This window comes from Neolamprologus multifasciatus, chromosome 23, assembly GCF_963576455.1.
Source record: "Neolamprologus multifasciatus chromosome 23, fNeoMul1.2, whole genome shotgun sequence".
Taxonomy (NCBI): domain Eukaryota; kingdom Metazoa; phylum Chordata; class Actinopteri; order Cichliformes; family Cichlidae; genus Neolamprologus; species Neolamprologus multifasciatus.
In genome coordinates this window covers 13,055,090-13,078,636 of record NC_140460.1, presented here as the reverse complement: position 1 = coordinate 13,078,636, position 23,547 = coordinate 13,055,090, and the positions used below count along the sequence as shown (strand labels likewise).

At 40.4% G+C, this 23,547-nt stretch overlaps 2 protein-coding genes across 6 annotated transcripts in view; one reads left to right on the top strand and one right to left on the bottom strand.

Moving 5' to 3' along the window:
• gabrb3 (gamma-aminobutyric acid type A receptor subunit beta3) overlaps positions 1-17,799 on the bottom strand; it is a 48,239-nt gene extending 30,440 nt beyond the window's left edge. Inside the window, exon 1 of one of the 3 annotated variants that reach the window (XM_085150232.1) lies at positions 16,954-17,799. In XM_085150232.1, coding sequence (XP_085006358.1) covers positions 16,954-17,048 — 95 coding nt within the window. In that variant the 5' untranslated portion in view covers positions 17,049-17,799. The remainder of the gene's footprint in view (positions 1-16,953) is intronic. The other 2 variants (XM_085150234.1, XM_085150230.1) reach the window with 2 other exon arrangements.
• On the top strand, positions 1,479-22,572 carry gabra5 (gamma-aminobutyric acid type A receptor subunit alpha5). Of its 3 annotated transcripts, none has more exons than XM_085150235.1 (11): positions 1,479-1,847; positions 1,978-2,490; positions 2,975-3,059; positions 3,252-3,370; positions 4,102-4,169; positions 4,889-5,109; positions 8,467-8,549; positions 15,747-15,890; positions 18,298-18,450; positions 18,707-18,918; positions 20,471-22,572. In XM_085150235.1, exons 2-11 carry the CDS (start codon positions 2,397-2,399, stop codon positions 20,771-20,773), a joined length of 1,482 nt encoding a protein of 493 aa, XP_085006361.1. In that variant the 5' UTR covers positions 1,479-1,847; positions 1,978-2,396; the 3' UTR covers positions 20,774-22,572. The 3 variants fall into 3 exon arrangements, with proteins under 3 accessions (XP_085006361.1, XP_085006363.1, XP_085006362.1); XM_085150237.1 differs by having other exon boundaries at positions 1,484-1,847; positions 1,978-2,091; XM_085150236.1 differs by having other exon boundaries at positions 1,484-2,091.
• Positions 22,573-23,547: the final 975 nt, after the last annotated feature.

The window sequence follows — 23,547 nt, the reverse complement described above, 5'->3', positions numbered from 1 at the left end:
CTAAATGGCTCATTTTTAACCACTGCCTCCTCCATGTAAGTAAGCACGCTGAAAAGCAATAAAGCACACGAATCAAGCCATTAATACAAAACACTAGTGAGAGGCACAACCGACTAAAGCATAAATACACAAAATCCCACATTAAAGAAATGACTTCTGAATCAGTAACCAGTACCAGAACGTACCATTCAAATGGTTTTCAGTCAGTGTAATGCTTCTGAATCTCATAACACAAGGCTGAGGCCAACACCATCGTTTTCCAGGTTTCTGCATGATTACTTTGATTTCTCTACACTCAGGGTATCTACAGCTGTTGGAAATTCATGCAAACCATTCTCAAGCAATATTGTTTGGCAAGACAAATCAAAAACAATTGTTCAGTTCATAATTCACAGTATTATCCCGTACAGTGATAAACTGTATATAAAAGATGGATGCAGCCCCTGTGACGCCACCCCCTGGTTAGTAAGGTCCTTTTATGAAGCCTTGAGGTACGCATGTTGACTGTCACCATGATGTGATGACTGTGAAACTGTGCCATACTGCATGGATTTCAATCCATTTGTACTAGTTTTTATATTAGATTATCTCTACTTTCTGTTTCACTCATTTGCGTCTTTAACTTGTTTCATTTATTTACTTGAATCTGATTTTTAGTATATGGGGCACAGAAACTGACACTAAATGTATATTTTAGCTTCTGTGCATACAAAATAAACTAGACTTCTTAATGAGGCTATTTAACTGAGTTTTAATTTTTTTAAGTAGACAACCTATCTAAAAGGGTCCTCCCTAAAGGAGAGTTAGCTTGATTGCTCTTTTTCACTCTAACTGGGGCCATAATTTACAAAGTGGAAATCTTATTGTAATTAATAAAATATGGAAATGGTGACTGAGAACATAAAGTCATCGGAAAGTCTTTACTTGGGTCAGATTTTGATAGCAGTAGGCTCTTTTTTCACAAAGACTTCTATAGACGAACCAAAAAGAGTCGCCCTCTGCTGTCCTTTTGAAACATGGGGCTTCAGCTTTACTGTTCAGACTCGGAAAAAAACACACTATAAAAACACAGAAAAGGTTTATGTTACACTGCGAATTTTTGATAGTTTTATATTATATTGATGATATATTATGGTTTTATGTAACTAAATGTTGTAACATAGTATAAATGTATTATATACAATAAGGGACAAGAGTTGGAAATGAGCAATAGCTATAGACTGTGATGTGCAGCATTGCAGAGTTTCGTGCTCTATATTGGAACTATGTTGAACTGCATTGTCCCTTTTAAATAAATAAATTGGAAATAGATGCATCCTTCTTTTTACTACAGTCTATATACAGTGGGTATGGTGGATGTCACTGGATGTTGATAAAATACAAATAATTTGTAGTTTGCAAATACACTAGAGCACTGGAGGGGAGCAGTAGATCAGTGCAGTATACCATGAGTGCAGCTGCCTGTTAAAACAATAGAACAGTGCTGAAATGAAAATAAGCCACTTCTGTTTGTGTAGCTTTAACCTCACATTAAATAAGTAAAGCTTTTACGGCTAATATTGCTGATGGCTCTCATGCTGTGGATTATTACTACGGACACTTTGATTTTTGCCTCTTTTTTGCCTCCCTCTGCCACCTCCCCCTCCCTCCCCTCTCCGTCTCTCATCCCTCTACAGCATCTCTCCTCCGCTCACTGGCCACACATCCTCCCGCTTCTCTGCACGCTCGCCTGCTCGTTTCGCACCAAACTCTACATTTGCACTCAGCTTTTCCTTTGGATACACTATTGGATTTTTTGCTAAGCTGGCTTTGTGCTCGCGGCTCCTCGGAGACCAAACTAAAGGATGGTCAGTCAGCACAAGTGTTGGGAAGCCTTTATTTTTTCGCTGCCAACCTTTTAATCGCTCTGGGGAGAAATAAAGCTCGCTGACAGTGAAATCAGTCCACATCTTCTTCCTCTCTCTTTCCAACATACAGTTATTGTGCGCGGATGGAGGTGGCGGCCTTAGGAATTGATGCCAAATTGTGAACAGTGCAGTCTGCGTGTGTGAGAGACCTGCGGAGAAGTTTGACTGCGCATCGTCTTGTGTGGTAAGCTTTGGTAACTGCGTCTCGGCTCCTGTGCAGCACCGCGTTATTTTAGGCCACTACAGTATGAGATGTAGTAGCACGGATTAGTGAACAGGCTAGAAAAGAAAAGAGTATCCCCGAGGTCTGCTGCTGATGCTGCTGCTGATTACGAAGGACCCGCAGACACCGTCCTCCTCACGGGAGTTTAATCAGCTTGTAGAGATCTGTGTCCGACTTCAGATGATTGAGTGAAGAGTACCTAGAGTCACAGCAACACAGACGCGGGTTAATAGAGTCCAGCTGTGCTGCAGAAAGGAATCTTGTAGATGCAGCACAGGTGGAGGCATTTCACCTGGATATACACGCAGCAGAGCTCACACAGCGCCAGTCCTTTGAACAGAGGCTTTTGCAGTGAGATGGGTGGGTATAGAGGGGCTCCAACAAAGAAGGAACTCACTGTTTGCATGTCTGAGCCGTGTAAGCTCCACTGTATCTTGGATTTTTATCAGCTTTTCATTTTTTCTTGTCACACCTCCGCTGAAGGTCTGAACATCTGCATGTCTTACAGATGTTGCCTAGTGTTTAGGAAGGCTGATGGCCACTGCGCTGCGAGATGCTGAATTGATTCTGTCACACATTTGCTGTGGTGGAGCTATTAAAGATTTATTGAACCCATAGGCTTGGAGTGAGTGCAGAGTTTCTGGGGGACAGTGTGCAGATCATCTAATATTTGACTTAGTTTCCTCTGCCAAAAAAAGGCAACATGATGTGCCAACAAGGTCACATCTCAAAAGCTCTCAAACTGAACTAAGTTCTGATTATTTTGAACTAAGAGTTAGCCCTGGCAGTAATAATAAAAAAAAAGGTATTCAAGTTTTAAACTACTGCGTGTGTGTTTTTTCAGGAATGGGCGATGGAATGTGCTGCAGATTTGCAATGAGGCGTCTGTGGTTCTGTGTCTTGCTTGCGAGCATCACCTGCCGTCTGAGGTAAGGAACTGACTCTTAATGTTAGCACACTGTAATGGCACATTTTTCCCATCTCATTGCTTAATAAATATGAATTGATTGTTCAATATTTTTAAATAATTTTACAGAAAGTTAAAGGTGTTTATATGACATCCTTTTTTTCCTAATCCACCCGTGTCCAGGATCAGCATTCTGTTTCTGTGTTTCCTCCAGCTTCTCCCAGGAGATAACTCCAAAAGAGGCAGAATTAAATGACAATATTACCATCTTCACGCGCATCCTGGACGGACTTCTGGATGGTTACGACAACAGACTCCGGCCCGGATTGGGAGGTAAGCCCAGCGAATGTTTAAACCTCGACACAAATTTTCTCCCCTCAGAGAAAAAAAGCTCCGCACCGCAACATCTGCCTTCTGCTCGGCCCAGAAAATTAGTCTGTATTCACGAGACACATGACGAGCTGTTATGACCTCAGCTAAGTATGATTTAATGGCACTGTGAAGTGTGCAGCGTGCTGCTGTGACCTTGAGAGAACCACTTAATCTCTGGTTGGAAGGTGGGTCCTTTGTTCTGCAGCGACTGTAAAGTTAAGTTCCCATAAATTATATTTATCAAACTGAAAAAAAATCTGGTTTGATGTGTAAACATATAAACATTAAAATATAGAGAATGCTCACTGGCCCAGCTTCAAAGGCGTCATGCATTAATTACTGAACAATATGCAGGCATAAAAATCTTAGCATGGCTTAAACAGTATTAAACATAGCAGAGATGAAGTGACTTTTCAAAAGATGGACTGCAGTCACCCCATCAAATAATCCACGATATGCCATTTTTAATTCTATTTTTATTTATTTATTTTTTGTGGAAGAACCTAAATTTTACAAACCCAAATGTCACACTGGATTAGTTTTTCAGATAAAATGAAATTAGAGATTTGACCTGTTAAACTTCAATCTCTGCCCAAAGAAGCAAGAACCTAGTCCCTCATATTTAGACCAGATGATGTTGTGGATGCTGATGTCTGCTCTGGAGGCTCACTGCGTTCTGTGTTTTCTTACAGAGAAGGTGACGGAGATCAAAACCAACATCTTTGTCACCAGCTTTGGTCCGGTCTCTGACACCGAAATGGTAAGAATCACACTGCAAATACACTAAATGCATACATATTTTAAGTTAAAAACCTGGCCTTATCAGAACTTTAATTACAGAAATTACAAGTCTACTCTGAGAACATGCCTTCTTTTACCACCCTGTTCCACTGGTTTGAAGAAAGTGATCCAAATTGTGCCAGAATTGAACAGATTTAAATTTTTCAATTTTTCACCTCTTAAACACAATTCAGGAAATATGGCTTGATTTTTGCATAATGTTGCTGAACACACCAATAAAAGGCAACGATCACACATTCAGCTTGGTGAAGGGATCACACCTGAACCTAAGCTGCATGATGTTAGATTTCGCTCATCACTCTGCTGCTCCTTCTTAACCCTCAAATGACCCGAGTACGATCACACATAACTCTGTTACATTTTACAAAGGATGACTTTTTATTGGCTTTGTTTGTGTTTCTCATGCCAAATACTGTTTCCTTTATCTGAAGCAAATATTCCATAATCTTATAATCACAGTTTTTAGTCATTTTTATGCAAAAAGGAGTGAAAAAAACTCACAAAATATATGAACAAAATGTACCAATTCCTGTAAGAACTGTGACCTATTGTAGGAGAAACAGACAATTTCATGACTGAGCACTCATTAATCATCATAAACTTTCTTTATTCCATCAATTTGTTTAGATGCATACGTGACTTCTCTCATATTTATGGGTCTGAGCTGTTTTCCTGCAGGAATACACCATCGACGTATTCTTCCGCCAAAGCTGGAAGGATGAGCGACTTTGCTTCAAAGGCCCGATGGAAATGCTTGCCCTGAATAATCTTCTAGCCAGCAACATCTGGACCCCTGACACCTTCTTCCTCAACGGGAAAAAGTCCATTGCACATAATATGACTACGCCTAACAAGCTGCTGCGGCTGAAGGATGATGGGACTCTTCTCTACACCATGAGGTAAGCAAACGTTTTATCCAGCTTGAACTGAAAGCATTTCTTTTTCAGCCAGTCTTACATTACAAACCTTGACTCATAAGAGCTGGCTAGCCGTGTTTAAAGATATTGTATAATCCAATTAAACCTGGAGTGATGACTGAAACCTCTATCAGTCTGCGATATTCCTTTGGTAATGGTTTTTAAGACCCCCGCTGCTCTAATACAGCCCACACATTTATACTCTGTGTCTCAGTGGTGCATTGATGCGTCATCATGTTGTCCTCACACTGTAAACTGGAGGTCAGGGGAACTGGAAATGTTTGCTTTGACCCAGCGCTCTGTTCTCTCCTCTACTATTAACTAACTCTGTCACCACATCACAGAAAGCTTTACTTTGAAAACAGCACGAGCTGTTCGCAGCCCAGATTTCACATGCTCTGGCTCTTTCAAAGGATGCATACAGTTCAAGAATGCGTCTTGTTCTCAGTTTGTGCCGCCTTAACAACTGGAAAGAGATTTTTTTCCCTGCATAAAGCATACTAATCCACTCATTATTAGTTCAGAGAATGGCTTGTGGATGCATAATACATTAGACTCTGTGCTGTGGAAAGAAATGTATTCTAGATAGAACCATCTCATTTACATCCACTTTCATTTCAGTGCTGCGTCATCATCTTATCAGGTCAATAAATCCTGCAAATCAAATATTAACAAAGGAAGTTTGAGGAAATGGACATGGCTGCGTGTCAAAAATCATTATCGATCCTCTTACTTTGAAATTGCTACAAATCTACAGCACATTTTCCAACGCTACGAGCCATTAGAAACGAGTTCACGGCGGCCCATTAATGCATTTGTGTTCTGGGAACGAGGTTATTAGCGGAACATTTTAGCCATGTCTTACTCTCCTCTCCTGCGTTTGTCGTTCTGCAGTGTGCAGCGCCCCAGCTGCTGTAGGATGAAAAGATCCCTTAGAGAAACATGAAGGTTCCTTCCAGACAGTGCAATGCCACATTATGCACAATATGCCCCAAAACACACAATAATTTCCTAATAATCCAATAACATGGACCTCGATGAAATAACATAGTGAATAGCATCAGTCATCCTTTTAATCATCTGGTAATTTACCTGCACTCTTTTTATTGGTCAGTATGATTTATTAACATCTGTATGTATTTGACTAAATGATCTGATGATGTAGAAGTCTCAAAAAAAAAAAAAGCTGTGTGTCAAACATGATTCACTTAGGAGTAATTAATCTAAAACAGGACAGAATTAAACACCTGCTGTTGTACCGATACTGTAAGTGCTGACATAGCAATCAGCAGAAACAATACCAGGATAATAATAGTGATGCTTTTACCTTACGTTTAATTTATTTAAACTGTTTTATCAATAATCTTTCTCAAATTTTCCATCTATTTAATGCCATGAAAAGTGATAGTTAATGCATGTTTTTGCTTTCAGAGCTGTCATATTTAGACAGATTGGTTTATAAATCCAAAAAGATGTTACTCTCTGGTCAAGAAAGGAGTGAAGAAAAAAACTGAAAAGAAGGACAACTATATTTTCCAGCATATGTCGCATGTTTCAATAAGAACAAAACCTAAATTCGACTCCTCCAGTCAGATAATCGGCTGTAACGATATAACACAATCACCACTAGGGGGTCCTAGCGAGCAGTGACAAATTTTTATAAAGTATATTTTGCTCTGTGATGTATTCAGTGAATCCCAAGCTTATCTGTATTCATCTTTGATTCTCTCTCTCACATCGAGGCTCGTGCTCTGTGCCGTGTGGATTTTATTCACACAAAACAGCCGAGACAGCAGATGTGGTTTAAAATTAAGAAATCCTTCTTCTGCGCAGGATTATGACTCAAAACTAAAGTTTGCTGCAAAAAAATTGGTGGCAAAACTAAAAACTAACTTTGAGGAAAAAAATAAAATGAACTTTAATTTGATATTGTATATAAATCATATAAAGTAAGTGCAGTAACTTCAAAATACTGCAGAAATATCTTCTTTAGTTTTGTCTGCCGTTAGTTTGCTCAGCACAACAAGACCGAGCAGGTGTCGTTGCACATTTGAATCGAGACTTTGCATTGCGTTACAATGTTTAATACGCAAGTGTCAAAGTATTAAAACTGAAATAAAAGTAATATTATATAACAATATAAGAATATGTTATTTTAATGTGATTAATAAGCACATGTTTTAAATAATATCAGCACTGTTATAAAAATATATGGACATTCACATCTGTAGATTTCAGTGTGTTGTTGGAGTCTTGAGTCTTGCATTTTTTAGATATATAATTCCTTAGATTTGTGGAGGTTTGACACCTCAGAAGATCAACTATGAGCAATAAATTGCACATGTACTCGCAGCAGACTGATCATCTGTTTCATAAAAGAGAGGGGTTCATTAAATGCGAGTATTTTCAAAGTGTGCTCACACATTTTTACTCAAGAAAGGGAAAATTAGATATTTGAAATGCACAGATCAACTGGACTGAATGTGATACATAAACTTAACGGAGGTTGACGGCCCTGTTTGTGAGGTATTCTTGGTGGAAAACATACTATGATCCATTATTTGCAAATTGAGAGTCACAACCACACCTGGAATTGTAATGATCAGACAAAAATACACCAGAGAGAGCAAATCCAAAGCTTGGGTCATACAGATGAAGGCAAGCAGATCAGGAGCAGCCGCGGGGCAAAGTTTAGTAAACTTTCCTAAATGGTCGCAACTAGACTACAACCAAGAAACGTGAAACAACGCCCCCAAATACAAAAGTAGAAACAAAGTGAATGTACACAAGAAATCAAGTTAATCAAGTGATCACAGCATTTGTATACTGAAATAGAAAATATGTCATCCCAGTGAAATATAGCATGTCCTGTTACCATGGTGCATTCATCTGAATAGTAGCAGCTCTCATTGTTCTCCATGTGACCAGCAGATGGCAGTGTTATATAAGACCTGGTGGTCCATTGGCTGCCTGTGTGGCTGAGCTGTGTTCACACTTTGGATCCAACATGAGCTCATTTGTTTCCCCGTTTTTATTTCCACTGAAGCCTCATTTGTGCATTGTTGTATTCCCACAGACAGGTGGCATCCTTTCTCCACAGACCAAAGCTCATCACGGGTCCCTCTGCTGGTTCAGATGCTTTTTGCTCTACACTGGGAAAATTGCTTTTCGCTCTACTGTTAATTATTTGAGACACTAATGAAGACAAAGGGAGATTTATGTTTATAAATGGCTGTTTACAACATCAAACACAATTTATAATAAGGGGTTGTGTTTAATTGTGAACGAGGTGATCATGATAATGATGTAGTTAGTTCATTTTCTGCCTTTTTCTTTCAGGCTTACCATCTCTGCTGAATGTCCCATGCAGCTGGAGGACTTTCCAATGGATGCTCATGCTTGTCCCCTTAAATTTGGAAGCTGTAAGTAAATGCACCTTCAAGCGAATGCCCACTGCACATAATGAGTCTTTAATAATGCAGGAAAAGGTGTGATGTAAATGTTTTATGTCAGCATCCGGAACTAGAGTGATGTTAAAATGGTTAGCAAACTTTTCAAAAAAAAGGGGGTACACCAGAAAGAAAAGCAGCATGTTGTTTTGACATGGCATCGGTTTCAGTGTCTTTCTCCATGCAGAGGGCATAGGGACGGATGAACGTTAGTGCGTTTGACAGGCCGTGTCCCTCAGGTGTAAAGCTATTGTTGCGGCGGTGCAGGAGAGCCATGTAGACACTGACATACTCCTCCTGATGAAGCCATTAATCAACATGTCAGGGCTGCTCCTCTGCACCCTTCACTGGCTCGGCTACATTTAATGGGAAATTTCTGAAACAGCTACCCTACATGCACACACACTGGAAGAAGCTAGAGACATAAACACACACACATCAAATCTAAATTTACCACCAAGGTAACCTTAGAAATCTGGACGTACTTTTGCATATGAACTGCCAAATCACCGCCTTCCATGTGACTTCTATGTTAGTCAGCTTGTCTCACACGGCTTGAGCGGTCCAAAATTATCTGGGGAGCTCCTGTTCTGTAAGCTTCAGATTAGCATTTGAGGCTTTCCCTGCCACTGACGTGACGTAGTGATCGCAGTCCTCGTGAGCGCGCTTGCCGCACGCTGACACTTAACTGCTCCCACAGCTACTTTGGTCACCTTACCGGCAGGTGAAACCAAGTGCAGGGATAATCGCAGTAGCTAATTAAGAGAACAACTGCCGTGATGCTGATGAACTCTACTTGAAGTCCATCAGGGATCCCTGACAATCGAAACCTCCTCACAGAGGAGCTGTTCTTCTCATTTTTAGCTCCATATTTTTAATTTTGTATGATTCACAGATCAAGGTTTTCTTCCTCATATCAAGGTGGACCTTAGTGCTACCCCTCCTCTCCATTCTAAGGCAAGCGAGCTTTGCTCTGATTGGCTCTCAGTCATAAACAGAAGGTTAAAACAGAAATTAAGGGAACTTCTGTGCTCACAACCAAAGCTGTGGCCACGTATCTACTCTCACTGACATCACACAGATCCAAGAGTATAACACCTGTGATGAACTGAGTGAACTGAGATCAGTTGGCAGGCGGAGCTTTGGGCTCACAGGGGTTTTGTGTGCATATACTGAGCTCATTATTTGAAACTTTGGCCTTTTTATAATGCCAGTGTCCACTGAAACAGAAGATTTATGACAGGAAATAAGGAAATGCATAAAAGCGCCACTTTAAATTAATTATGTAAGTTTAAATACAGCACCAGTTGCTTGGTTTCTTGCAGATGTAGTGTAACAGACAAAGTCTATTGCATACAGTGGCTCATTGCACATACACAAAGAAAAAACACTGACAATAAAAGTTGTAACAAAAAAGCAACAGAATCTCTTTAATTTTGTGAAGATTCTTTTAAAATTTGATATCCTTGAATGGAAAAATGTGAAAACCCATCAAAGGCTGAAAGCTATGTTAACCATCAGTATTAACTACAAAAATAAAATAAGTGGAAATCGTTCCAAACTGTCCAAATAACACAAATAATTAAGCTCAACAAAAGGAGTGATGGAAGTGTGGCTGCAGTATGTATTATTGTAGCTTTGCTAAGTTGTGATCTATTGTGATGAAGGTGAAAAAACACAGAGGTTGCCATCCTAAAACTAACTTTTTAAACCGTAACTGGAGAGAAAAAATCTACGTGAGGCTGTGAGCTGTAAAAGTTACCGTGCGATACATCCTGTTTTCTCCAACTCCATTAACCCAAGCTAATCCTCTGACCTAATGGACAGCACTCACCCGTGAGCTCAAGGCTTTCAAAGCTACAGTAGACCTTTCCTTTGCTGTTGTGTTAATCACCTTTCATGGACTGAACTGTACAACCATCAGTGTTTGTGTGCCTGCTGTCGCTCATCGCTGTGACACAATTTAAAGGAAGTGTGTGATGCACAGAAAGCCTTTACCTGATGTAAATACACCAGAGCAACACGCAGGTCTTGTTTTGTGGTCACACTGGTGGCCACCATGTGTATATATCTTAATTTGTTTTAGTCACATTACACCTGCAGTCTCTTTGATTCTCTTATCATCTCGTTACTTAAGCTACTACTCTCCTCCTCGTTGCTTCATATTTAGTGTACCTCCTTACATCCGACTTCCAAAATTCCAAACTTTTGAAAAGAGCCGACAATTCTGGTGAAGTTTTTATCTACAACTATGCCAACTGTCGTACTGCCTTAATTAGAATTCACTGGCCATAACAGATGGTTTCTTTTTGCCTGAATTTACAAAGATTTATTTGTACCTCAGTAAAAACGCTGTTAAAAAACATCATAATACAAGGAAAAAGTCTAACATGGCACGCAACACTATTCTGTCCTCATGTTTGAGTGTTAGCATGGGAAAATGCTAATCTGGAGTCGTGTTCTTGCCGGTGTCTCAATTTTTCACAGCTGAAGTAATTGCTCAGATCATTCATGCACCTGTAAATGAACCGAAATGCAAATACAAAACAAAGTAAGACGAACGTTCTTACTCAGTCTGAAAGGCTGTTTTTTCTAATTTCGATTACACTCTGGGTGATAAATAGAAGTGCTCCGTGTTCAGATATATGCACAAAAACCACATTTATCAGGGGGATTTCTTACTTTCATTTGTCTCTTTTTTGCACTTAATGATGGGCAGAAAACACTATCAGGACCGAAACAGGGAACAGAGTCACAGTTAAACTGAAAATATGACAAAAACCTTTGAAAAGGATGTTTTTAATTTGGTTACTAATAAATGTATTTATATGTCCACGTGTTTCTGTATAGGTTTTAGACAGACGTAGGCCTGATTCTATTACTGTGATATACAGCTCCCGTTAACACTGCAGTTTATGCAGAAGCATCTCAATGTTTGGGTCTTTTAATAAAGAAATCTCCTATGCTTAAAATATACTTAAGACATCCGGTACAGCCTCACACGAGACTAGTGGCCTCACCACCACCCGCCTGAGTGGTAATGAGTGTTTTCAACCCTTTGGGTCTCTCTGATTTTCTCAGGCATGTCTGAAGTACACTGGCTGCTTTATGGGCCACATGTACAGTGACTTCCTGTATGTAAAGATGTTTTACAGATGAAGTTTCTGAGTGTTTGAGTTGTTCGCCGACTGTGATGAGCAGTAAGGTTTGTGGTTTTGTTGCAACAGCTGTACTGCAATAACTTTTTTTTTTAAACTTTATAGCTGATATTTGTAATAAATGTTTGAATTTCTCTCATAGTTACCATAAAATACAAATGTTTTTTACTATGTGGAATGAGCTGGTGAACCAAATCAGGTCCAAATCTTCCTACATATCTGTAAATCAACAACATAAAAACAATATATATTTTTTACATTACTTTAAGAGAAATGAGTGGCCAAGCAAATTTTCATATTTAACCTTTTTAAAGTGCTATTTGCTGTCTTGTGTGTTTGTTGTGTTATGTAGAAGTGGCTACAGAGAATAAAGTGTGTTCACTGTGAGCATACATTGTCATTAAGAACTGTAGTGTATCAGGGTTGACACAACAGAAGTGTTTCACCTTTTTTTAAAGGTTTGTTCACACTGACCTTTAAGGTACGCTGTTGTAAACAACCAACACCCTCTGGGGCTTAAAAAAAAAAAGAAAAAAGAAGAAGCTAAAATCTGCAGTTCCTTGAACGCCCACTTGAGCCTCCGAGAGTGAGTAAATAGCAGATACAAACAAAGAAACTGAAACTCAATCATAAAGATTTATGGAAAAAGAAAAGGGTGAGTTTTAATTAAGAAAGCCAATATGCAAAAAGTGCTACTTAGAGTTTCCAGACTGCAGCACAGTTTGATTTGGGGAATTACCATTAGCCTGAAGACTGGAAAGAGTGTAAAAGATGACAACTTTATTTTCAAGAATACTTCTAGTCTAAAGCAGCGACCTCTTTCAGACTCATAACCAGTGTGATCTACGGTATCTTGGGCTTTCTCTCCAGTTTCACGATAACTCTGAGGTCAGTCTTTAGAACGAGGTGACGGTCCTCCAACCTGCAGGATGGAAAAAAGCGACGGTGTGGCTGTTGTTTCTGAATCGTTTTTGAATTTTAAGAAACTCTCTAAAAAAGCACAGACTCCTTTTCAGCCTGTGCAGAAAGCAGTTTTGAGCAAAGTGCCATATATAACCCTCAGTCTGTGATGACACTGGCTTAAAGTTCATTTTTTCTCTTTTAGAGCACTGAATGGCTTAGTCATTATATAAAGGTCTTTTGTCTCCCAACAAGTGTATAAGCCTCGATCTACAGACAAAGCTCTCTGAACTGTTTAAGTGTGGGTGAAGTGTTACAGTAGGTGCAGCGCGTAATGTATTCGGTGACTCGGATGTACAAAGATTCGTTCGAGGCAACGCGGAGCCTCTTTAAGACGATAATCCACAGCCTGGTTGACTGGGGTCAATCTAAATTGCAGTGAAGTCTTCTAACACCACAGTTGCTGGATTAGTGCAACACTGTTAGATTGGATTCTGCACTGCAGTACAATTGAGAGAGAAAGACACACAGATGCATCTACCGTACAGTACGTGTGGAGTTTGTACTTCAGCACAAGTGCGTGGGATCGCCGCCTTTGCGTTTTGCAGAGTTCACTTGTTTCTAAAACGAAGCTATGAATGAAAGATTGAGCTTGAAATGCACGAGGATGAAGAGGTAGTGGCAGCAAAAGGAAGAGTCTGACGTGTCACAACAATCCCCCTCACTGTGCCACATATAACATCAGGGCGATTATGTTAGAGCCACACACAAGCTCTTGACAGTGACTTCAACTTAATCTCTGTGTAATGAAGTCACACTGGTGACTTTTCTTTCAAAGAGCTCTGGTATTATCACTATTTTAGCTAAGTGACTGATTTTCATCATGAGGACACTTTCGGGATAAATTAAGAAAAATGTTTTGCAAGTGTAGCTTTTGACACTCATTCGTCAATGAATAGAAAATAAAAATTAAGGATTTTCAGATAGAAGCTAAACAAATGGAGGTGCAACTACAAGGAAGACAAACAGACACTGACTCAGACTGAAGCTGTACATACACCAGAGGTAAAAAAGACACAACTGAAACTAGTTAAGAAAATAAAAACGAAGCAAATTTGGACATAAGATACAAAAGAGCGAGGAGAAAGAGAGAGGAAGCTGACTAAAAACAAACTCCACAAAATCATTGGTAGATAAACCCGACAAGGAGTAAAGTAAACATATAAAAACACAAAGAGATCAACTTAAAGTCCATAAATCACATGAAAGAAAGGAACTATGAACTCAAAATCCAGGGACTGGGGCCCTTTTAGTGCATCTGCATGAACACTGCTGGATATTCGCGGCACATTTCGGATTTCTGGATCATACTCAGTAAGTAAGCGTTTGTCAGTCATTTGGAACTTTTTTCTGCTTTTCATATTAAACAGCACCTGTACCTGAACATTGACGTGACTAAAAATGCAGCTCTTACATAATTTCATTCACGTAACATGTCATTTATCAAACTCATCTTTGCTTGACAGGAAGTAAAAGCTCACAGGGGACACAAAATAATATTGTGAACATGCACCGTGGGTGGACGGCTCGTGTGGCATTAGGTCTTTTGTTTTTTTGTTTGTTGTTGTTTGTTTTTTTGGGGGGGGGGGGGGGGGGGGGGTCATGTGTGCGAGTGTGTTGTTTGATCCATGAAATGACATTCATTCAGCAGACCGTTTATTTTTGTTCTAATAATATATTCGAATCCTTTCTGAAAGCGTCAGAAGCAGTCGGTCACTTCAGCGCTTTCCACTTTGACAGACAGGAAGGAGGAAGCAGAAGGAAGTCAAACTAAAGTTAATGACAGACCCACTGAAACAGCTGTGCTACTCTCACGCTTAAAGGCTTCAGAGTTCCTTTTATTCATGAAATTAAAGAAATATAAATGATGTTGGCGACATAAAGGTAGTTTCTGTAATGAGGTTTGGAGTTTAGTCATCTCAAACCTCTTTGAGTCTTTGATGGACTCTGTGCAGATGTCTCGCCTCAGCGATATCACTGATGGTAGTTTTATTGTTTATTACAGATATTCAGAGTGCCGTGTTTAAAACAAGCTAAATAGCAAAGCCAGCTAAAATATTCAACATGAGTAAGCGTTATTACAGGCTGCTACAAAGACATGCACCTGGTAACAGTCTGTTTGGCTTCACCTCAGCTAATCACAGTCCCTGAACTGTTTGTGCTTTGTGTTTGAGCCTTTTGGGACATTTTTAATATAATAATCTGACCAGTAACATCGCTGCTGTAGTGTTTAATGCACGTCCAAAAAGTCTCCAGTTCTGGTGACTGAATTCTAGGATTTTACTTAATTATTTACTTACTACTGAGCATTAATTAGCAGGCATTCGTGTCTGTGTGGCGCTCCTATACACTCTGTACCCAACCTTGGCCACTTTCTGCTGCTGAAAGAACACCATGGCCAACATATTAGCACCGAGGCTTCAGAATATAGAGCTCCAAAACCAGTGAGCAACATCACGATGTCTTTTATCGAGTCTCCACAAAGCTGCAGAGAATGAACACACTCTTCACCTGCAGTTAATGAGTTCAGCCATGTGTACACATTTTAAACAAATCGTGTTTTTGATCACAACTCAAGAATTCATTCAGCAGTTATTATAAAACCGGAAGACTCGGGGAGTTTATGTAGAAGGTTAAAGGTCAAATCTGGATATAGACATTATCGGTGTTTATGTTATTTTAAAAAATTGTTCCTGAAGCAAAGAGTGATATTAGTTATTGGACTGTTTCTCATAAATGGGAGATTCAAGAATATTTTTTGCGATGTAATAAAAACTGAGTCCAGGCAAATATCAGATAAGTTCTTTTTTCTCTGATGAACAGTAAGTATTGCGTTCAACGCCTAATCTGAAATGCGTAGGTGTTGAAAAGTCCTTTACATGGTGTTTTAAAAGTTTGTAGTGTTTTTTTTCTGTCCTTTTTTGTTTGCCCTGAAACCAACTGTGAACATGGCGGTTAATGAAACTGGATAAAATTACTTCCTGATATAAATCCAAATAAAATTGAAACAAAGTTTTAAAAGACTGCGCATCTTTGTGTTTTGTTTTCTTAGACGCTTATCCGGTGTCAGAGGTGGTTTACAGGTGGACCGAGAAAGCGGCTGACTCGGTGGTGGTTGCGGAGGAAGGGTCCCGGCTCAACCAGTATCACCTGATTGGTCAGGACGCGGGCACAGAGGACATCTACACCAGCCGAGGTAAAGCGAAGCGTAAATGGACTCAGTTTACAGATGAACCATCCCACAGCATCACGCACACGACCTCTTACGTCTTAGCTCTCGCCGTTATTTCCCTTCTTACTGCAGCGGTCATACCCCCAGCTTCAGGCTGTGTTAAGCCCTCACTTCCACCCTATTATCCGTGTTATTATAGTGTTCCAAAGATATTGTGTGAAGAAACTGTTTTCAAATCAAGCAGGATAGAGACAATGAATGAATCACAAGGATTTGAGGATGCCTCCCACACATAGCCAGCTGTCTCTGCAAAGAGAAAAGATAGGATGGTGCTGGGAAGGGGAGGGGGGGTGAAAAAAAAATCACTTATCCGTGGTCTGAGCCATTGGGTCTGTAGGGTTAATCCGTTTGCAGGCCCATCAGTTGTGCTTTTACTAAGTGACGTCACAGCGCAGGGATTGGCTGCTGGAGTGGAGGCATGTGGGGTGGGGGGCAAATGGCATCTGCTTAATTCTGTTATGTAAAGAAGTACAATAATACAATTCTGCTGCTTGTTGGTGGAGAGTCTGTCACAGAGGAGGAGTTCCTATAGTGTGATGTATACAGAAATAGCTATCTTAATCTAGTATCTGCCGGGGCAAGGCGGTGTTTACACTGGCTGGTGTATGAAAAGTGAACATTTGTCGAGAGGCACGTCACATGCTTCTTACATGGTAAAAAGAATAAGCCAGCTATGCTTACACAGGAGGAAGACCGAGACTCAGTAACCGATGAGATTCTGCAAGATACAGCAATTCTGTCTTTACACACCCCTGCAGCTCAAACTGGTTAAAGAGGGCAGATACACAAAGCCATCGTGTCCTTAATTAGTGTCACTAATCTGGGGTACAAGCCCTCTTTAACAAGCCGAGAATAGCTCAGCAAGGTGCTCACACTGACATGACCTTTGACCTCACAAGCTAAACTGAGGATGATGTGAGAAGAGAAGCAGGAGCTGAGCTGAGAACTTGTGATTTCACTCGGTTAAAGACACCGGGTTACAATTAAAAGCGGCAAAGCTCAACAGATGGTTTCGAAATGTACTCACCAGTTGACCAACATAGCTGCGTTGTTCTCTGCTATGAATGGCAGTTCTCCACAGACACTCCAAAAACCAAACAGTAAAATCCACCACAACTGCATTTTTTCACGCCTCGGAGATTTCCATCCACTTCCAATCCCAGCAGGCGGTCAGATCAGAGCGGGGTTCGCCCGGCCGTGCCACCACGGAGCAGGGCTGCTCACTGCTAGTCCTCGGAGCGAAGGCAGCACAGGTGCCCTTTTCATTAAGAACATGATGCTCGTTGTTGCATCTCACAAAACTTTCCTGCGGTCCCTCTCAGCCCCCCTCTGCTTCAGTCATCTGTGCACCTGCTTGTAATCACCGCTGATCCAGGTCTGTTTTAGTGTTCTCGCTCAGGCAAGGCAAGGATGTACGTCCCCAATCAAAGGCCTGGCCTGACAGAATGGGATGAACTGTCTTTCACACACACACACACACACACACACACACACACACACACACACACACACACACACGCATGCATGCACATAGAAAGAGAGAGAGAGAGAGAGGGGGAGGAAGCGAGAGAGAGATATACAGGATGCAGATTGTGACAAGGGATTAGTGAGACAGAAAAATCGGATTTTGCCAGGAGAAAGCAGCAGTCATCTGTGGATTTTCTATAGTTTATCAGACTCCATGGCTCAACAGGATTTTTGTAAAAAAAAAAAAAAAATCCTTCAAATGCAATCTTCAGTTGGTTAACGAGATATGATGAGTTCCCCACAAACCTTTTTTTTTTAAATAATCGAATTCACACATTTGGATGATGGCCAGGGCACAGAGTGCAAAGTGACGATGTAGCAACTGCTCACAGGCCACATGTTTCAGGAAAGGTAAAAGGTCTCAGAGATTAAGGGGTCAGACGTGATACCCGACGCAAGTAACTCCTAACATACACGTGAGAAAAATGTATTTATAAACTATGTGTTAGGAACCTCTGGCCTGCAGTGGTTCAGCTGTGGTAGGTAGAACCAAAGTTAGTGGAGACCCGAACAAAAGCTAAAAGAAGACTGGAGGTTGGACCAGCATTCTCAGGTGGCTAATAACATGGCTTCAAATAAAAGGTTAATGCAACTGTTTATCCTAAAAGTGTTGCACTGACAGGTTGCAGTGCCCCCAAGTGGCCAAAAGGTGCAAAAAGGTTTTTTTGGTTAATTAGTTTTTTTGTTTTGTGTTTCCAAATAAAAGAGCATTTTAAATATAAATGCCAGTTTTCTTTGTGTTGTTTACAAGTTTTTGCTCAGTTTTACTCCATGTTATTTTCTTTAAAATACGGAATTGAGTAACTAAAATAACTAAAATGCTAATTTCTGCTGTTTTCCACAGGTCAATACACCGTGATGATGGCTCACTTTTACCTAAAGAGGAAGATCGGCTACTTTGTCATTCAGACGTACATGCCTTGCTTCATGACTGTAATCCTATCACAGGTTTCCTTTTGGCTAAACCGCGAATCGGTGCCAGCACGGACCGTGTTTGGTACGTTTGAAAAAAGGAGAGAAATCAAATGAATTCAGATATTTTACATAATGTTAGCAAATTTCATGTGCTGTGGGAATATAAAGCTGGGAAATGAGTGCAGTGAATATTCCTAAATGTCTTTTTCTGTGACTCGGCTTCACAATCTGTCTGTAATACTTTGATACGTGCCCTGTTTTTATGACTTAATCTGCTGGAATAGAAACTGAAGAGCAAGTGTGGTGAGTAAAACTGACCCAGTTTTCTGCACCACCAGGTGTGACCACAGTGCTCACCATGACCACTCTCAGCATCAGCGCTCGAAACTCGCTGCCTAAAGTGGCTTACGCGACTGCCATGGACTGGTTCATCGCAGTGTGCTATGCCTTTGTCTTCTCTGCCCTCATTGAATTTGCCACAGTTAATTATTTCACCAAAAGGAGCTGGGCGTGGGATGGGAAAAAAGCAATGGAGGCCCAGATGCCAAAGGTACGTGCTGTGCTCCAACCTGCCCTCGACTCACATTCTTGTTGATTAACTACAGTGGAATTCTTGGAACAGGAAAACTGAAAATACATTTTTAGATCTTGATGTAGTTTTTAAAGTCAATATTGAAGGCTGGAAAAAAAAATTTTCCTCACATAAAGTTGGCCTGTATTCTCAGTGTTACAGCTGGTTGTTACAGCTCAATATATTTGATAGAGCCAGGCTCACTTTATTTAAAAAAAGGTCCTGTAAAACAGCGGTCCCCAACCCCCAGGCCATGGACCGGTATGGGTCTGCGAATCGTTTGGTACCGGGCCGCGAGAGTTGAGGCTCGGGTGTGAAATTTATGGTTTTCAAGGTTTTTATCGTTAACTTGGTTTCTCTGGGTTTTTTCCCTTGTGTTATGAATTTTTTTTGTCTTGGTCATATCATTTTCATTTGTTGTATTTATCTGCGACACCTTAAAGGCCGGTTCTTGAAAATATTGTCTGACATTAAACTGGCCTGTGGCGCAAAAAAGGTTGGGGACCGCTGCTGTACAACATGCCTCTGTCAGGGGATCCCATGATATGTTTGAATGAAAAACTAACTAGTTAAGACATAATGCTTTGCGTTGTGTGTAAATTTACAGCAGGTTTGTGTGTAGCCCATAAACTGTATATAAAAGACTGTGATGGTTTGGTTTGGGTTGGTCTATGAGGTCCTGGCGTGAAGCCTTAACTTGATTTTGACCACCATCTTGGTTTTCCGCATTAGTGACAGGTTGGTAGGGGTTGATGTGACAGAGAAACTGAAGACACCGATTTGTTGTACATATTGACTCTAATAAAGACCATGATTTACATTATCCATTTATGCTGTGTTAGATTTGACGTGAAACTAGCGCCTGACGCCATAAACGCATCAGAAAACATTTACTGAGGTCATATGTCAAGTAAAATGTTCTGTCATTTTCCCAAAGAAAATTATCGCCCCCTGCTGATCATTAGAAGAATTTCAGCTTCAGCTTGTCCATCTTTTATATACAGATAATGGTTCAGGCAGTACATTTGGCTCGATTAGGAGGAGCAATTACACAGTTTTCTTCTTTAGTCATTTATGTTTAAATAAGTTATTATCAGTGCTGCCTCAGTGGAATAAAATTGGAGAAACGTCTCCTCCCCTTTCTGTTCGACTCTTTCTTTCCGTCTTTTTATCAGCTGTTGTGGGGGGAGAGAAGAAAAAGGGGGCGCAGTGAAAAATTTTATTTCCCAAATAATAATAAAGTAAGAGATGAATTGGGCGATGCGTAGAAGTTGAAAAAAGCCGGATCAATATCTCCTCTGCTCAGTGTGCCAGTGCTGTGGCACAGTGCCAGTTCATTACTGCCCAAGGACGTTGATCCCTGCCTTCAGATCTCACCAGCCATCTTTTATTGTTCACCTTCAGCTCTTGTGTATATGTGTGAGTGCCTGTGATATTATCCACATGTTTTATTATGTTCAATGATGAATGTGCCTGTACTTTTTTTTATGCATATTGAATCAATGTTTTTTTTTTTTTTGCTTCTCTACAGAAGAAAGACCCTTTAACTCTGTCTAAGAAGCCAAACAACAATTGTTCAGCCGGTGTGAATTACACAACCAACCTAACGAAGGACGCGTCCATCTCAACTATTTCAAACAGCACGGCTGTCCAGCTCAAACTGCCTGAAACCAAGGCGCCAGACCCCAAAAAGACTTACAACAGTGTCAGCAAGATTGATAAGATGGCCAGGATAGTGTTCCCTGTGCTGTTTGGGACCTTCAACCTGGTGTACTGGGCTACGTATCTCAATAGGGAGCCAGTGATCAGCAGAGATCAGCAGAGAAGTCCTTAGTCCTTGAGTCATTGACATGTTTTTTAGCTAGTTCGATAACATTGCATGTGCGTTGCTTCAAGAACATTTTGCCATGTTTGCTTAGAGTTTGTACATGATTAAAAAAAGCTTAATTTGTCACACTTTACCACTCAGTTATTGATTCGTTTCTGCCACATTGTGATCTTTTAAATTTTTTGGCATTTGGCATTTATATTTTCTCCTTGAGTCTACATTCAATGATGGCTCAGCAAAAGCCAAATGCTATGCAAAAGATGCACCTGTGTTATTACTCGAACCGGCTTTTTTCTCCTTTGTAACTCGAACTTTGTACAAATGGGCCGGAGGTCCGGGATTGCGAAGCTGGGCCTGGGCACATGGAAATTTGCTTCCTTGTTAAAAGCAGATGAATAGCCATGCTTAATATGTTGCCTTCAGAGTGTGATAACTCATTATGAATGCACTGAAATCCTCTGCTATTACATTTATCAAAAGCCAGTTTTTCAGCTTTTACTTGAACGTTTCTGCTTCGTGTTTGCTTTCGCTGACTTTCTCCATTTCTTACGGCGAGCTCTCATTTACTGTTTTGTTCCTGTTTCCGTTGGTCCTGTAAAACGGGGGACGATTTAAAGCTAACGTGATAGTGGCAGCTTCTGTTTCCAAGTCCTCGTGTAGAGAATCCTGTATGTATGCAAGTGTGGTAGTAGTTTGGGAAAAATGTATATATACGCTCAGCTTTTAGAAAGGCACCACTAAGCCAGTAAGGTTCATCTATGTAAAGCATATACAGCACCAGTATTACTCTAGTCTAGCGCTTTATTGACTGGATTAGGAAATGATCCAAGTAGCTTAAGCTTTAGAGATGTTGACATTTTTTTAGGTTACTTTGTTGTTTCTAAGCTTTGATAATAACTTGCAAATATTATTAATTAATATCTGGTTGCTTTGAGCAGAGTCACTCTTTGTCATGTAATTAAAAGACTGATTTGAACTAATCAGGTTATCAAGAGAGACGAGGGTCTCAGTGACAAGGGTCTCATCACATTACATTAAATAAAATTCCGATAAGCTAAATGAATAATTTTATATTCTGGCAATATTTTATTTGCTTTCTTGTTGAGAGTGTAGTGAGAAGATTAATACTGCTCTCTCTGTGCAGTAAGCAGTGACGCTCTCCAGTGTTCAGACCTTATCTTAGCATAAAGACTAGAGCTGGGAATGATGTTTATTTCATTCTGATAGGCTACCTTGGGGAAGCCTGCTGAAGGGCTGTGCTTGGTCTGTACCCGCAGTAGATTACCATGTAAAGAAATGTGTGATGAGCTGATGTCGGCTTTTGGAGTTTCATCATAGTGGTTTGTGTTTTCTATACAGTCTATGTTTCACGGGCAGGAAAACGTACTTTGAGGAAACTTTTAAGTTTTCCAAGAAAATGAAACAAACAAGCCGAGCCAAGCTGGCTGTTTCCTTCTACTTTAAGTCTTTATGCTAAGCTAAGATGACCGACCCCTTTCTTTATATTTGTTTCATATGAAATACATTTCACATTTCTCATCAACCCTTTGCAAGAAAGCCATTTCCCGTTTTTTAAAGGTACTATTGTTTAAATAGAATATAATGTGATGCCCTCCACAGCAGCTGCATGCTCTACACTCACTTCAGCAGAGTTAGTTCTGCAGACTGAACAGAATCATGTGACTTTATGCCTGTGTGGCCTGCCACTACTTCATTTGTTGGATTCATTTGAGATTTTAGATACATACTGTACTGTTGTTTAAATGCAATGATCTGAAGCAATAAATAATGCTCATGAATAATGACCTCTGCTTATTGTAGTGTGTTACCATCCATCCATTCTCTTCCACTTATCCTTTTCAGGGTCCCAGGGGGTCTGGAGTCAATCCCAGCTATCTTAGGGCTAGAGGCAGGGTATACCCTGGACAGGTAACACATAGACACAGACAACCAGTCGCACCCACACCTATGGGCAATTTTGAGTTTCCAATTAACCTATCCCCACTAACTGCATGTCTTTGGACTGTGGGAGAAAGCCCAGAGAGAACCCATGCAAACTCCACACAGAAAGACCCCACCATCAGACCCGGCCTTGCTAACTACCGTACCGCCATGCTGTTCTTATTACCATTTGATTCTCATTTCATTCAGATTTTCTTCATCTGGGTAACGTTTTTATTTATTTGTTTGTTACGAACACTTTTTTCCACCTGCCTCTGCTAAAGCTTCCCAGACTCTATCCGACTGCTTTTAGGTCCAAAATCTCAGCGATGATAAAGCATGAAAACCTTCATCATCTCCGCTGTAGCATTGCATGTATGGAATGTAATCTGATGAGTGCAAGATGCTTAATCAGTTTCATCCTTTCATATAAATACGCACATTGAGCGAATCAATTTTTTGCTACATCGACGTGGTGAAAGAGACGATGGCTTAATCTTGCTTGATGGAACAACAACTGCATGTTCCTCTGCTCCTCCTTTGATTACATACATCTATATCTGGCACATGTAGCAGTCCACTTGTTTGTTAAATCTATCGTGGGGGTCTCTGTGGCAGTAACATCTGGCTCACATCTGTTCAACTAGGATTTAGCTCTGTTTAAGTTGCTTTTCCCGTTCAGCAAGGCCATACTCTAAGTCACAATAAGCTGTCACCAACATCACATGTCCACAGCATCAAACCACACTCCATGCTTAAAGAATGTGTTATTCCTTCTGTCCCTTTATGCACACATTTTAAATGCCAGACTAAAGAAAAAGTGACATTTTCTTGATGAA

Coding starts and splice junctions, on each gene's coding strand:
- gabra5 (XM_085150235.1), top strand. CDS start 2,397: ATGCAGCACAGGTGGAGGCATTTCACCTGGATATACACGCAGCAGAGC. Junction 2,491..2,974: donor AGGCTTTTGCAGTGAGATGG/GTGGGTATAGAG, acceptor GTGTTTTTTCAG/GAATGGGCGATGGAATGTGC. Junction 18,919..20,470: donor TGGAGGCCCAGATGCCAAAG/GTACGTGCTGTG, acceptor GCTTCTCTACAG/AAGAAAGACCCTTTAACTCT.